Below are 17089 nucleotides of genomic sequence, written 5' to 3' on the forward strand. Positions count from 1 at the left end.
TCGTTGGCACAACGACTCCCATAGTTAGGGTGGGTACATTAGCATCTCGTCACAGATCTCTGGTTGAGGTTGGGAAAATAAAAGGGTTAAAAGTGCGCATGCGAGGTTATGTCTGGCTGCTATACCCCTGACAACAACACACAACTCAGGAAGATATGATGGCAGACTCCGGACCCAAGGAAGTAGCGGTGATCGGGAACACCGAGCTCACCTCCGCAGAACTAGATAACAACATTATAAACACGGTATAGCTTCAAACGTATTCGTATTGTCAAAAAGCGAGGCATTTGGATGTAGCAAAGTTGTTAGGGAGCCTGTTTGAATGAGTTGGGTTTTCTAGGCCTGATTAATCCACGGAGTTTCGCAGAGAGCTCCACTGAGCCAGCAGCAGCTGTAGGTAGCTGCATGTGCAGGAAATGACCGCTAAAAGTTCAACAACTCATTGTAATGTCCACGTCGACATAAAGTAAAGTTAGCTAGATCGTTCTTATTAACATGGTTAGCTTGACCATTACCAGGAACTAGCTAGCTTGCTAGCCAACAACTTTTTTTCTGCTACAAAGTTGCAAATTTGACAGGAGGGGCCAGCGGTTTAAAGGGACTTGGCTTATGTTACAAGTACTAGAACCAGTTTGACCAATTATTGATGCCCATGATTGCAAACATACATCAAATTATATTGCATTATTATTGTTACCATGTTATGATGTGCATTGGCCTATTCTAGATGGTTGAGATCGAAAAAGGGACGAGTCTTCTACGAAAGATGGAGATCAGCGTTGCAGAGGCAGAGAAAAGGACTGGGAAGAATACAGTCAACATGCAGGAGATATACACTGTTTATCTAATTGAGACACGGTAATTATGCCTTATCTGTGTGAATTCTCAAACTATTTGTGATAGCCTACATCTTCCAGGCCAGTACTACCATTTTGTGACACTGCCATGAACAGCTACTTCCACAATCACACCTATACCACCTTGTCTGCTCATAATTCCACACTGTCATTACAGGTGATCTAGCCATGATGATGATTCAAACATCTGACTCTTTTAGAATTATGTGGGCGGCAGGTAGCCTAGTGGTTAGTGTTGGGCCAGTAACCGAAAGGTTGCTAGATCGAATCCCTGAGCTGACAAGGAACAAATCTGTTTTTCTGCCCCTGAACAATGCAGTTAACCCACTGTTCCTAGGCCGTCATTATGAATTTGTTCTTAACAGACTTGCCTGGTTAAAGGTAAAACATTTGAAATTAGACACTCCATTCACTGAGAATGTGTTTTATAAGATTGGTTTGTTCAAGAACTGCACATCACACCAGCTTTCTTTCTTACTTTTATCTAGCTAGCTATCTATTTACTGGTTTCATTTCATGCAATCACACAATAAACGTGCACACATGGAAATCATGTAAGCACACAAGCTATACATACTGTACACACACACACACACTGGGCCTTTGTTTACCAGTGGGCCATTGAGAAGGGAGTGTATTGGAGCCAGGCACTCAGTACAGTTAGACTGAAGATTACCATCCAGCTACTTATTTTCCTGTATTTCACTCTTTCCCTGCTCTTTTCCCTTTCCTTTTCTCCCTAGTCTTTGCTGCTGGATCCACATATACTTCTAAAGTTGAAGTCTCCCCTTTATCTCTCTTTCTCTGTCAGTAGTGTTTCTCTCTCTTGCTTTGTCAAAGTGTTGGCATCAATAATTCATAGAATGTTGGATAATACTGTACTTGGTACCTTGCAAGATGGCTTAGATACTGTAACATGTATCAAATGTTTAGGTGGTACTCTTAGTCAAGTCCAGTTGTATGACTTAAATCCTTCCCTCTCTTCTGACAGGCCGGTTGATGCTCTGACAGAAGGTATAACCCCAGACTCCTTATGGCGAAGATACAGCGAGTTTGAGCTTCTCAGAAACTACCTGTTGGTCACCTATCCCTTTGTCGTTGTTGCCCCATTACCTGAGAAGAGGGTGAGAACAAGGAGGATACCTTGGATTAAATTAATGTAGTGTAGTTTAGGAAGTGATATTTGTAGCATGATGTACTTACTACAGTACCTGTAATGCTCTGTACAACATCCAGTTTTATGTTGAAGACATTCCTGAAGCTAATGTTTTGTCTCCTTATCAATATAGTAGTAATTATTTGTCTGTTTCTCACAGGCAGAGATTGTGTGGCACAAGCTGTCGGCGGACAACATGGACCCAGACTTTGTGGAGAGGAGAAGGGTTGGACTGGAAAACTTCCTGCACCGAGTCGCCTCCCACCCAGTTCTCTGCAATGACAATATCTTCTATATCTTCCTCACTGAGGTCAGCTACAGATGTAGTATCTTTATTTGACCAGTATTGTCGCAGCAAAATAATCCTGCAGCAGCAGTATTTGAACAATTCTTCCATTCACACTTTTCCGCCGATGTAATGTTGCATGATCGGTAGTTAGGCTATTAGCTCTGATAAGGGTTGAGAGTCTTGTAAGTAATGTCTTATGAAGTAGGCCTTAAGCTAAACTATTTACTGTGCTGCTGTAGTCGTTCTGTCATGGAGAGTTGATAGGATCACCTTCAACCTTTTGAGTTGATAGTGTGCCCCCATGCATCAGGCTCTCCTATCTCTAATGGTCTTTGTCAAAGTCACACAGCATCCTCTCTCTGTCCAGCAGGATAAAGATTGGAAGGAAATGGTGTACGAGACAGGATTTCAAGCAAAGGTACTCAGTCCATCAGCACTTTATGGTCTTTTCGTGGTTGCATTGTCCTGTCAACTTTCTTTGATAATACCTTACCGGGCGACCTCATGTGACTTTGCAAACCATAGCGGTGTAATAAAGGTATATTGTAAAGGTTGTAATCTGTGTAAATTTTTATATATATATATATATATATATATATATATATATACTTATTCTGATACATCATATTTTATGTCTAAAATTATTCAAGTCATCAATAGCAACTTCTGAACTAACAAACCATTTAATTTGTCTTTTTTTTATACAGGCTGATTCCAGGTTGAAAGCTGTGAATGCAGCATTCAGGGTGAAGAATCCAGATGGGTAGGTCATAGAAATGTTCCGTCCCAAATGACACCCTAAAGGGTAAACTGTATGATAGGGCTGTCACGATACTGGTATTGCAATATTTTTTCCTTGGCAAAAAGGGCAACACGAAGCAGACCATACTCTTTGGTCCTTTAAAAACCTGCTGTATGTAAAATATTGTGTGCCATAATGATGTTTGTCCAACATTAGGGCTGTTTTCCTGAAGTTAAATCTGCTTTGTGTTTTTTTACCTTTCCACAATACTAATGAGTATCGTGATACTGGTATCATCCTGGCCCTGGTGTATATAGTGCTCTGGACGCTGGTAAAAAGTAGTACACTTTATAGGGAGAATAGGGTGCCATTTAGGATCCATCCATTGTTTTCTTGTCAGTTTTCTTTTGTGTGGAGCCAACAATGCACTTCTATCTCCATGTGTTGTAACATTAATAATTTGGACTCTGTCTCTACTATCCATCTCATTCCTCTTTTATTTGATGTACTGCCATACTTTGTTCTGGGACTGTGTGGGAAGTACAGTAGGAGCAGGTCAATGTCAGTTTCAACATTGACTATTGTCTTGTTTATCTGCCTTGCTGGGAAGAAAGTGTTGATTCTTGTTCTTTTCTGGCCCTGGCGTCTGCAGAAGGTTTACAGAGTTGAAACACTACAGTGACGAGCTACAGACTGTACTCTCCCAGCTGCTGAGAGTACGGGCGGTAAGTACAGGCAGCTGTCGGCATATTCACACGTCTTACTGACTAGACTGACAACCAGACCTGGGTTCAACTATTATTTGATCTTTCAAAAACTTTGAATGTTTGGTCTAGCTTGCCTGTAATGCCAGATGGGTGAGGTTTGGCGTTTTGGAACTATTCAATTGTTCCATTGAGCCAGGGAAGCTGAATTGAGCAAAGACAAAGTAGTATTTGAACCCAGGTCTGTTTACTATACTGCCAGCTGTAACATACATTTTACTGACGAGACTAGACATACAACTAGCGTTAAAACACATGAGCTGGGCTGGAAGTTGACATGCATCAGAAGGATAAATCTCACAGCTGGTCTGTCTGATAAAAGTGGATTGGCTGCTGCTGTAACACACAACTTAATGACTAGACATACTGCCAGCCGGTTGTAACACACATAAAAGGGTCACAATTAGACGGACTACACCATCCAGCACACTGCAAGTTGTAACATACAACCTAGGTTTGTGTCCCAAATGTCACGCTATAACCTCGTGTGGAAATTCACATTACACAGATAGACCAGCTGTATGTTTTATCTGATAGAAGTGGATTTCTACTTGTTTTGAGAAAACAGTAACACATACTGCTTCACCATAACTGAACAAGGGGGCTATGATGCATTCAACTTACGGTAGTTAGGTACGACGACCACATGTCCATAGTAAGTAGAACACTCCTCAATAAAGCGGCTGTCTGCGACACTACCTCATTATTGTCTCTGTTTCATAACACCATATGTAACATAACATGGAAGCAGCAGTATCAAAGAAACTGCGAAATTTAACCTAGAACTTGATCTTCTTCATCCACTCAGAGGGTAGCAGATCGACTGTATGGGGTGTACAAAGTGCATGGAAACTATGGACGAGTCTTCAGGTAAGAGTCGTGTGTTTGGACGAAAGGGTGTGTATATAAAGCTGTTGCATTATGTACTATGTAATGTTTTAAGTGTATGTCAAATGCATACTTGTGTTTCTTTGAAGTATGTTCTCTGTGCATGTGTTGGACAGTGAGTGGAGTGCCATAGAGAAAGAGATGGGAGATGGACTACAAAGTGCTGGCCATCACATGGATGCGTAAGTGTTTTCAATAACCACGTTTCCTTCCACAGTTTTTATGCGAGTAAAGTCATATCGTCCAAAACAAAATCATGACAGCTGTGATGGAAACAGGAAGTTTCAGTGTAATTTTATAAATGCTGACAGATCATTTGTTTGTTCGACATGGTGAGATCTTTTTGTATCTGTAAAATTAATTATGCTGAAAATGTTATTGGAAATGCCTTTAGGTGCAAAAATTGATATAATAACCAGCATGTCAAAGTAAATTTGGAGTCATGCGATGATATGGTGTGTGGTTCTACCACACAATTGACGGTAGAGTTGAAAATGCGATGGTATACTTCAGCGAAAAAGTATATTTTTTGTGCACTACTGTACTTCATCACACACATTTTTATCTGGAACAAGTTCATTTGGTGGATGCATTCCACTACTGGGAAAATGTGTATTTGTTTTATGCTGTTACTGGAATATTTGCATGAAAATCTCTTACCAATTGGTTGGAAACCTACCTAGTGATACACGAACACACTGAGTTGTAGGTAAATAGCCTTGCACAAGTTTGGCTTATACAAGCTGTTTCTGTAGCTTAAGGCAGCATGATGTACAAGTACACCTCCTGGACAGGAAGCTAGTCTATTGCAGGGCCTTACCACCAATCTGTCCACTCAATGCTTTGTCCGTGTAAATAGTCCGTTTTCTTTCTCGTATATATTTTAATTTCACTTTCTATATACGAACTAATATACTTTCCTGCAAACTGCCTCACCCAATATGGTACAGATCTGCTATTTTTATTCCTTATAACTGGAACCTCCTTCAGGAGCTAGCCAGCTAACTAGCTACCAGTCTTCGTTAGCCACGGCTAGCAGTCTTAACCTTTAGCTCGGACACCAGCCAGCTTTAGCTCGGATAATACCTACCAGTCTGCACAGCGCGATATCAACCCAGAGCATATCGGACTGCTTCTCTACCACATTACCGGATTCCTGCCGCAAGCTCTAGACCATTACACCGGATCATCGCCGCTAGCTAGCTGCAATTGAGTGGCTACTGTTAGCTAACAACTCTGTCCCGAAGCAAGCACTGGTTAGCCTTGAGCTAGCCTCGCACAAGGCCAATATACCAGCTAACTTCTTGGGCTACAATACCACTTTTGCCAATTGGCCTGGACCCTTTATTGTCGACACAGAGCCCTGCCTGTCCAACACAACTGGTCTGCCAACGTAATCGTCCGTTGTGGTTTCAACAGGCTTTTCCGTTGCACTGTCGCCGAAGACCCATCCGCTAGCTCCGACCCGCTAGCTTTCTGAACGCCGTTGTCTCCGGCTCGCCTAACATAGTAGCGACTACAGAATGTCTCCCTGACTCGCCTATTGCTGCTCTTTGGACCCTATGATCACTCGGCTACAAAGCTGATGCCTGCTGGACTGTTCAATAACGCGGTACCTCTTTTTGTTTACCTGTCGGCCCCAACCTCAAACTCGGGTCATGTGCATACCTAACTGACCCTCTCTGCCCATTCATTGCCATTTACCCGTTGTTGTCTTCGCTCTCCCGATCAACACCCTTGATTTCTTTATGCCTCTCTCTAATGTCAATATGCCTTGTCTACTGCTGTCTCGGTTAGTACTTATTGTTTTATTTCACTGTAGAGCCCCCAGTCTCAACATGCCTCAGATGGCTCTTTTGTCCCACCCCTGACACATGCAGAGACCTCACCTGGCTTAACTGGTGCCTCCAGAGGTACAATCTCATCGTCACTCAACTCCACTGTACTCACATCCTACCATACCCTTGTCTGTACATTATGCCCTGAATCTATTCTACCACGCCCAGAAATCTGCTCCTTTTACTCTCTGTTCCCAAAGCACTAGACGACCAGTTCTTACAGCCTTTAGCTGTACCCTTATCCTACTCCTCCTGTTCCTCTGGTGATGTAGAGGTTAACCTAGGCCCTGTAGCACACCTATTCCCCAGGCGCTCTCATTTGTTGACTTCTGTAACCGTGAAAGACTTGGTTTCATGCATGTTAACATCAGAAGCCTCCTCCCTAAGTTTGTTTTATTCACTGCTTTCGCACACTCTGCCAACCCTGTCCTAGCTTTGTCTGAAATACTACATTTTCCATCCCCAACTACAACATTCTCATCAAGATAGAACTGCCAAAGGGGGCGGAGTTAGCCTGCAGAGTTCTGTCATACTATCCAGGTCTGTGCCCCAACAGTTTGAGCTTCTACTAGAAATCCACCTTACCAGAAATGAGTCTCTCACTGTTGCTGCTTGTTATAGACCCCCCTCAGCCCCCAGCTGCGTCCTGGACACTATGTGAATTGACTGCCCCCCCATTTATCCTCAGAGTTCGTACTGTTAGGTGACCTAAACTGGGATATGCTTAACACCCCGGCCGTCCTACAATCTAAGCTAGATGCCCTCAATCTCACACAAATTATCAAGGAACCTACCAGGCACAACCCTAAATCTGTAAACAGGGGCACCCTAATAGATATCATCCTGACCAACCTGCCCTCAAAATACACCTCTGCTGTCTTCAACCAGGATCTCAGCGATCACTGCCTCATTGCCTGTGTGTAATGGGTCCGCAGTCAAACGACCATCCCTCATCACTGTCAAACGCTCCCTAAAACACTTCAGCGAGCAGGCCTTTCTAATCGACCTGGCCCAGGTATCCTTGAAGTATATTGACTACATCCCGTCAGTAGAGGACGCCTGGTTATTCTTTAAAAGTGCTTTCCTCACCATCTAAAATAAGAATGCCCCGTTCAAAAAAATGTAGAACTAAGAACAGATATAGGCCTTGGTTCACTCCAGACTTTACTGGAAAACATCCTATTACACAAAAATATCCTGTGGCGTACTGCATTATCGAATAGCCCCCGCGATATGCACATTTTCAGGGAAGTTAGGAACCAATATACAGGAAAGGAAAGTCTAGCTTTTTCAAACAGAAATTTGCACCCTATAGCACAAATCCCCCCCCAAATCCCCCGCCCACTGCACTGAGGCTAGGAAACACTGTCACCACCGATAAATCGAGAATTTCAATAAGCATTTTTCTACGGGTGGAGGGCCTGTTGTCCGGACCGCTGGCAGTCTCTATGGGGGTTCCACAGGGTTCAATTCTCGGGCAGGCTCTTTTCTCTGTATACATCAATGATGTCGCTCTTGCTGCTGGTGATTCTCTGATCCACCTCTACGCAGACAACACCATTCTGTATGCACCTGGGCCTTCTTTGGACACTGTTAACAACCTCCAAACGAGCTTCAATGCCATACAACACTCCTTCCGTGGCCTCAAACTGATCTTAAACGCTATTAAAACTAAGTGCATGCTCTTCAACCGATTGACGTCCGCACCCTCCCGCCCGACTAGCATCACTACTTTGGACTGTTCTGACATGTGGACAACTGCAAATACCTAGGTGTCTGGTTAGACTGTAAACTCTCCTTCCAGACTCACATTAAGCATCTCCAATCCAAAATGAATTGGATGTAGGCTATCACAGTGCCATCTGTTGTCACCAAAGCCCCATATACTACCCACCACAAAGACCTGTTCGTCGCCAAACCCACTGGCTCCAGGTCATCTATAAGTCGTTGCTAGGTAAATCCCTGCCTTATCTCAGCTCACTGGTCACCATAGTAACACCCATCCGTAGCACGCGCTCCAGCGGGTATATTTCACTAGTCATCCCCAAAGCCAACACCTCCTTTGGCCGCCTTTCCTTCCAGTTCTCTGCTGCCAATGACTGTAATGATTTGCAAAAATCACTGAAGCTGGAGACGCGTATCTCCCTCACTAACTTAACGCATCAGCTGTCAGAGCAGCTTACCGATCATTGCACCTGTAAATTGCCCATCCAACTACCTCATCCCCATATGTTATTTATTTTTGCTCTTTTGCACCCCAGTTTCCCTACTTGCACGTTATCATCTGCACATCTATCACTCCAGTGGTAATGCTAAATTGTAATTATTTTGCCACTATGGCCTATTTATTGCCTTACCTCCCTAATCATACTACATTTGCACACACTGTATATAGATTTTTCTATTGTGTTTTTGACTGTACATTTGTCTATCCCATGTGCAACTCTTGTTTTTGTCGAACTGCTTTGCTTTATCTTGTTCTCAACTGGACTACCTGGTTAAATTACAGTAAAATAAGAGTCCCAAGCAGAGACGCATCTGGTTCCAGTTACACAGTCTTTGGTATGATTCGACTGGGGATCGAACTCCCAATCTCAGGTTAAACACTAACACTAAGGCAATTTAGTTGTAACCATGCAATAATCTACCATATTAATCATAACAATTTTATTGGATTACAACAGAATGGTATGTCAATTTTTTTTGCAATATATAGTGAAAATGTTGCCATTTCAGACATAGCCAACCTCTTTCCTTACCCTCTGTGACCTCATACAGACTCACTAAAGTAGCTGATATGTTGAGGTGTTGCACAACGCCATTTCCCCCCCAGCAACGCTGTACATATTACATGGTTCCTAGTTAAGCTATACAACACATTTACTGTGTTTTGATTTGAAAGCATTTCATATTTGAAGCATAGAGTCTGCTGTAGCAGGTAGCTGACCATGAGGACTGGGGTGACTTGAGTTGTGAAGGTTCTGGGTTCAAACTGAGAACTGGCTGGCAAATAGCCAGAGGCTTTTACTTTCAACTTGGGTGCTGTGTATAGTTCTCTTTGAGTGACATGAGTGGTCTCGGGCCCTGTCCTTGGAGTAGTAACATGCACCCACACCTCAGAGTAATAACATGATTAGCCCCTACCCCGTCACTGATGGTTACTAGATTGTAGGACTCAATTCTAGAGGTCTGGGGTCACAGCGCTTGGCCACTGAGGCGTATCAAGTAAGGCAGAATTTCTGTCAACGTTCGATTCCAAATGGGGACTGGTCAAAGGTAGTCCACTATGTAGGGTGCCATTTGGGATGCAGGTACCTATAGCTTTTAAAGGGATACCTCAGGATTTTGTCAATGAGGCCCGTTAACTACTTCCCCAGAGTCAGATGCGCTCATGGATACCAGACTCTGTGTCCATTATGAAGGGAGTTGGTGTTAGTTTCGTGAGCCAATGCTAACTAGCATTAGTGCATTGACTGGAAGTCTCATGTCTACTAGCATTTACGTTAGTTAGCCACTTCCTTCAAACTGCACGCAGAGATATAAAAATGGTATCCACGAGTTCATCTGACTCTGGGGGAGTAAAGCATATGTAGTTCCCCATCCCTCTATTAAAGGTGTGATTGTTGTAAAGCAAATGTATTCATATGGACTCTCGTCTTGTTTACAGGTATGCTGCTTCTGTAGATGATATTCTGGAGGAGGAGGAGCACTATGCTGATCAGCTGAAGGAGTACCTGTTCTATACTGATGCACTAAGGTATTTACTACACTGGGACTGCTTCTGTAGGCCAAGTACATATCACTATATAAACCAGGGGTGTCAAACATATGACCCGCAATTGGTCCAATCTGGCCCACGGGTGGTTTGAGTTAAAACAAAATATATATATATATATATATTTTTTTTTTTTTGGGGGGGGGGGGGGCAAACTCAATATACTAATGACTAAAATCAAATTGAGAATGTGTAGAAATGATAGTTTCTTGTCTGTCCATCTTGCTAATAATCACTGTCCTGAAAGCAGGTAGGGAGCATCGACATTTAAATAATTATGGATAGAGGACTATTTTTAGCAAATTGTCAGCAAGGCAGTACATCCAATTTTGATGCGGCCCTCCAGACCTCATTGAAGATGGCCCCCATTGCAAAATAGGTTTGACACCCCTGAAGATCATAATGCGAAATCACTAGTCAGTGTGCCCTAGGTTGTATGTGTTATGTAGGTAGCTTCACATCCTCACATTACCTTGACGAAGACCTGTGTGGACAAAATTCCCAATGCATATAGTGTACTCACTGAGCCCCCCTCATTGAATCTATAGAACAGCCCTCTGACCCTGTGTGTGTATGGTGTATAATGATCATACATGTACAGTAGCAACCATAATAAGCAGCTAGGCATCAGTACATCCAGTAGCAGCCATGATGATCAGCAAAGGCCTCTATTTCTGCAGGGCGGTATGCAGAAAGCATGAGTTGACACAGTTTGAGCTGGAGATGGTTGCACTGGACCTAGCCTGTAAGAAACAGCAGAAGGAGGAACTGGTCACTGGGGTGAGTTGTTATATACAGTACCAGTCAAGTTTGGACACCTACTCATTCAAGGGTTTTTATTTCTCTTTTTTTCTACATTGTAGAATAATAGTGAAGACAAACTATGAAATGACACATATGGAATCATGTAGTAACCAAAAAAGTGTTAAACAAATCTAAATATATTTTAGATTCTTCAAAGTAGCCATCCTTTGCCTTGATGACAGCTTTGCACACTCTTGGCATTTGCTCAACCAGCTTCATGAGGTAGTCACCTCGAATGCATTTCAATTAACAGGTGTGCTTTGTTTATTTGTGGAATTTCTTTCTTAATGCGTTTGAGCCAATCCGTTGTGTTGTGACAAAGTAGGGTTGGTATACAGAAGATACCAAGAAATACCAAGTCCATATTATTGCAAGAACCGCTCAAATAAGCAAAGGGAAATGACAGTCCATCATTGACTGACCTTCATGTGTTGATGGACTAATCTGGAAAATGTATTTTTAACAAGACACACCTGTTAATTGAAATGCATTCCAGGTGACTACCTCATGAAGTTGGTTGAGAGGATGCCAAGAGTGTGCAAAGCTGTCAAGGCAAAGGGTGGCTACTTTGTTGGTTACTACATGATTTCATATGTGTTATTTCATAGTTTTGATGTCTTAACTATTATTCTACAATGTAGAACATAGTAAAAATAAAGAATCCCTTGAATGAGTTGGTGTCCAAACTTTTGACTGGTACTGTAAGTTTTCAGACCTTTACTCTTCTGTACTTTGTTGAAGCACCTTTGGCAGTGATTACAGCCACAAGTCTTCTTGGGTATGAAGCTTGGCACACCTGTATTTGGGGAGTTTCTCCCTTCTCTGCAGATCCTCTCAAGCTCTCAGGTTGGATGGGGAGCGTCATTTCACAACTATTCTCAGGTCTCTTCAGAGATGTTCAAGTCCGGACTCTGGCTGGGCCACTCAAGGACATTCAGAAACTTGTCCCGAAGCCACTTCTGTGTTGTCTTTGCTGTATTCTTGGGTTTGGGGTCCTGTTAGACTGGGGCGAAGGTACACCTTCCGAGGTCCTGAGCACTCTGGAGCAGGCTTTCATCAAGGATCTCTCTGTGCTTTGCACCATTCATCTTTCCCTCGATCCTGACTAGTCTCCCAGTCCCTGCCGGTGGAAAAACATCCCCCATAGCGTGATGCTGCCACCACCATGCTTCACCGTAGGGATGGTTCCAAGTTTCATCCAGATGTTACTATTGGCACTCAGGCCAAAGAGTTTATTTTGCTTTCATCAAACCAGAGAATCTTGTTTCTCATGTTGAGTCTTTGGGTGCCTTTTGGCAAACTCCAAGCGGGCTTTCGTGTGCCTTTTACTGAGGAGGGGCTTCAGTCTGGCCACACTACCATAAAGGCCTGATTGGTGGAATGCTGCAGAGATGCTTGTCCTTCTGGAAGTTTCTCCCATCTCCACAGAGGAACTCTGGAGCACTGTCAGAGTGACCATCGGTTTCTTGGTCACCTCCCTGACCAAAGCCCTTCTACCCCGATTGCTCAGTTTTGCCGGGCGGCCAGCTCTAGGAAGAATCTTGGTGGATTCAAACTCCTTCCATTTTAAGAATGATGAAGGCCACTGTTTTCTTGGAAATTTTTTTTGGTACCCTTCCCCAGATCTGTGCCAAAACACAATCCTGTCTCTGAGCTCTATGGAAAATTCCTTCGACCTCATGGTTTGGTTTTTGCTCTGATGTGCACTGTCAACTGTGGGACTTTATATAGACAGGTGTTTGCCTTTCCAAATCATGTCCAAACAATTGAATTTACCACACGTGGACTCCAAACAAGTTGTAGAAACATTTTGTTTGTAGACTGAGGGGGGGAAAATGTATTTAATCAATTTTAGAAAAAGGCTGTAATATAACAAAATGTAGAAAAAGGGCAAGGGGTCTGAAGTGTGTGTGAAGCTCTCATCAAGGCAAAGGGTGGCTACTTTGAAGAATCTCAAATATTGTACAATATAGTGAAACAATTTTTTAAATAAAGAGAAACCCTGGAATAAGTAGGTTTGTCTAAACTTTTGACGTGTGTGTGTGTGCGGGACTACTCGACTAAAACCTAAGACCAAACAATCGACCAGTCAACTAATTGGGGTCAGCCCAAATACGAAGTGTACAGTAGGGTATAGTTTGCCATTTGGGAATGAACCCAGTTTCTAAAGAGCCATGGAACTCACCAGAAGATAATGACACAATAGATCACATACAGTAGCAAGCACAGAAATGCGTACATTGAATTTTATCAAAGTTAAGCTTATCCAAATGGAATGTTTCTTTCCCTCTCTGTGTTCAGACTGTGCGGACGTTCTCACTGAAGGGGATGACCAGTAAGCTGTTTGGCCAGGAGACTGCAGAGCAGAGGGAGGCTAAGTTACAAGTGTTAGAACAGCAGCTAAAGGAGGGAGAGGAGGCTGTTAAAGAGAAGAACACCGAGACCGAGTGAGAAACCCTCCGTTCTCAATCTCCTCTCTGTCCATCTTTTTCTCTCTGTCAGTCGATTTGTCTAGCATGTTATAATTGAATCACTAAATTTGCTGCTCTAATCAGCTGCTTTGAAAGTTTGACCAGCTGACCATATTTTTTTCATTTCAATTATTTGAGAAGGTTCTAAAGCAAGTCTCTCTCCCCAGTGAGTTTGTGAAGACTGCCTGGGTAGACATTGAACGCTTTAAGGACCAGAAGGACCGGGACCTGAAGGAGGCCCTAATTAGCTATGCGGTCATGCAGATCAGCATGTGCAAAAAGGTAGGTGACACCTCCCCACAGATACTTAAAACGTATAGAGTATTCTGCCTGGAAATGTTTATTTTGTGTCATTTTATCAATGCCAAATATATGTTGTTAAATACTTATTTTTTCTCTGTTTCTGTCTCATCTCTCTCTCTCAGGGAATACAAGTGTGGACCAACGCAAAGGAGTGTTTCAACAAGATGTGATCTTCAAGGCCAAAGCAGACCCTTCAAAAAAACTGCCAGAACAGGCTTATTTTCAGGGGACTCCTCCTGGAGCTTGCATCCCAAATGGCACTCTTTTCCCTATATATTGCACCACTTTTGACCAGAGCTCTGTGGAGTCTATGCACTATATATAGGGAATAAGGGTTGTTTTTGGGACTCATTCCTGGACATTCATTCTGCTGAAGTAGCCATGGCAGCATACTGCGAGGGATTTTTGATCAGTTATACACAAGAAGAGAATCAGTTTATTCCTTTTCTATGTCTTTATCATGTCTGATTGCTGGCTGCTTAGATTTGTCCACTTGCAATTGCAGTTTTTTGTCAAATGTATGAAATGTGGACTGAAGCTAATTTTCCAATGCTGCCTTTTACACAATGTTAAAAATAAGGTAATGAGATTTGTTCTATAAGAACAATATTTTTTACTTTTTTTGTTATTTTCATGCATACTTTACTGATTCTGCTTTTGTAAATGTTTTACTCTCTTGAGTGGACCATGTGGTTGGTATATTGACGGTTCTGTTTTCTCTACTCTCTCATTGCATTGTCCTAGTGTACTAAATAAGTGGTTCAACCTTTTCGGATGTTTTTGTATATTTAAAGGCCTTTCTGTACTTTGCCATTCAAGGTTGTAATCTGGCACTGGGTCTTAAGTAGCCACTATGATGAATGGCAGTGTTGTCATTTCTGAAGAGTGGGTGGTTCAGTGTTTTTGATAAATCTAGCCAAAGGAATAGGAAGGTCACAGGAAAAACAGGATGTGATAATTGCCTTATGTTGGTGCTTTATGTGTACTGGGGATGTGGTCCAAATGGCTCCCTATTCCCTATGTAGTCACTATATATAGGGAAGGGTGCAATTTGAGACAACCCCAGGCCTCTTGGGTTTTAGGTCACTCTAAGGGCCAGGGGAGGAGGTGTAATGTTAATCATTCATTTGGGATGAGATCAGAGCACCGGCAGGAAATGTATACTGTTTATGCGGTTGTAAGGTTGTAATCATTGTGCCAAAAATACACTAATAAATATGAAGTCTAGTTGTCAGTCCTTAAATCATGTTTTTACTCATGAGACAAAATGAAGTTTAAGAATGTGTAATGTGTGTGTGTATATACACTACCAGTCAAAAGTTTGGAAACACCTACTCATTCCAGGGTTTTTCTTTAATTTTACTATTGTAGAATAATAGTGGAGACATCTAAACTACGAATAACACAAGGAATCACGTAGTAACCAAATAATTGTTAAACAAATCTACAGTTGAAAGTTTACATACACTTATGTTGGAGTCATTAACTCGTTTTTCAACCACTCCACAAATGTATTGTTTACAAACTAGTTTTGGCAAGTCGGTTAGGACCTCTACATTGAGCATGACACGAGCAATTTTTTTTTTTCCAACAATTGTTTACAGACAGATTATTTAACTTATAATTCTGTTTCACAAAAGTTTACATGCACTAAGTTGACTGTGCCTTTTTTTTTAAACAGCTTGGAAAATTCCAGAAAGTTATGTCATGGCTTTAGACGCTTCTGATAGGCTAATTGACATCCTTTGAGTCAATTGGAGGTGTACCTGTGGATGTATTTCAAGGGCTACCTTCAAACTCAATGCCTCTTTGCTTGACATCATGGGAAAGTCTAAATAAATCAGCCAAGACATCAGAAAAAAAATTGTAGACCTCCACAGGTCTGGTTCATCCTTGAACCATTTCCAAATGCCTGAAGGTACCACGTTCATCTCTACTAACAATAGTACGCAAGTATAAACACCATCGGACCACGCAGCCATCATACCGCTCAGGAAGGAGAGGCGTTCTGTCTCCTAGAGATGAACGTACTTTGGTGCGAAAAGTGCAAATCAATCCCAGAACAGTGAAGGACCTTGTGAAGATGCTGGAAGAAACAGGTACAAAATGATCTATATCCACAGTAAAACGAGTCCTATATCGACATAACCTGATAGGCCACTCAGCAAGGTAGAAACCACTGCTCCAAAACCGTCATATAAATATCAAATATTGTACTTTTTGTATAAATGTCCTCTGGTCTGATGAAACAAAAATATAATTGTTTGGCCATAATGACCATGTTTGGAGGAAAAAGGGGAAGGCTTGCAAGCCGAAGAACACCATCCCAACTGTGAAGCACGGGGGTGGCAGCATCATGTTGTGGGGGTGCTTTGCTGCAGGAGGGACTGGTGCACTTCACAAACTAGATGGCATCATGAGGGAGGAAAATGTTGTGGATATATTGAAGCAACATCTCAAGACATCAGTCAGGAAGTTAAAGCTTGGTCACAAATGGCTCTTCCAAATGGACAATGACCCCAAGCATACTTCCGAAGTTGTGACAAAATGGCTTGAGGACAACAAAGTCAAGGTATTGGAATGGCCATCACATAGACCTGACCTCAATCCTATCGAAAACTTGTGGGCAGAACTGAAAAAGCATGTGCGAGCAAAGAGGCCTACAAACCTGACTCGGTTACACCAGCTCTGTCAGGAGGAATGGGCCAAAATTCACCCAACTTATTGTGGGAAGCTTGTGGAAGGCTACCCGAAACATTTGACCCAAGTTAAACAATTTAAAGGCAATGCTACCAAATACTAATTAAGTGTATGTAAACTTCTGACTCACTGGGAATGTGAATAAATAAATAAATGCTGAAATAACTCATTCTCTCTACTATTATTCTGACATTTCACATTCTTAAAATAAAGTGGTGATCCTAACTGACCTAAGACAGGGACATTTTTACTAGGATTACATTTCAGGAAATGTGAAAAACTGAGTTTAAATGTATTTGGCTAAGGTGTATGTAAACTTCCGACTTCAACTGTATATATATTTTATATTCTTCAAAGTAGCCACCCTTTGATTACAGCTTTTCCTTCACTCTACAATTCAAATATGAAGGCCAGATTCACACAGTCTCTTCTCAACAGTTGATGTCTGTTACTTGAACTCTGAAACATTTATTTGGGCTACAATGTCTGAGGCTGGTAACTC

At 42.2% G+C, this 17089-nt stretch overlaps 1 protein-coding gene across 1 annotated transcript; it reads left to right on the forward strand.

Annotated features, from left to right (window-relative positions):
• The first annotated feature begins 70 nt into the window (after positions 1-70).
• Positions 71-15124, forward strand: LOC109870993 (sorting nexin-4). The gene is made up of 14 exons (XM_020461726.2): positions 71-245; positions 728-858; positions 1849-1981; positions 2174-2323; positions 2673-2720; positions 3010-3065; positions 3697-3769; positions 4617-4678; positions 4813-4878; positions 10202-10291; positions 10990-11089; positions 13415-13560; positions 13752-13866; positions 14010-15124. The coding sequence occupies exons 1-14, from the start codon at positions 156-158 to the stop codon at positions 14055-14057; spliced, it is 1308 nt and encodes a 435-aa protein (XP_020317315.1). The 5' UTR covers positions 71-155; the 3' UTR covers positions 14058-15124.
• The last annotated feature ends 1965 nt before the right edge of the window (positions 15125-17089 follow it).

This window comes from Oncorhynchus kisutch, linkage group LG26 (assembly GCF_002021735.2).
Source record: "Oncorhynchus kisutch isolate 150728-3 linkage group LG26, Okis_V2, whole genome shotgun sequence".
NCBI classification, from domain to species: domain Eukaryota; kingdom Metazoa; phylum Chordata; class Actinopteri; order Salmoniformes; family Salmonidae; genus Oncorhynchus; species Oncorhynchus kisutch.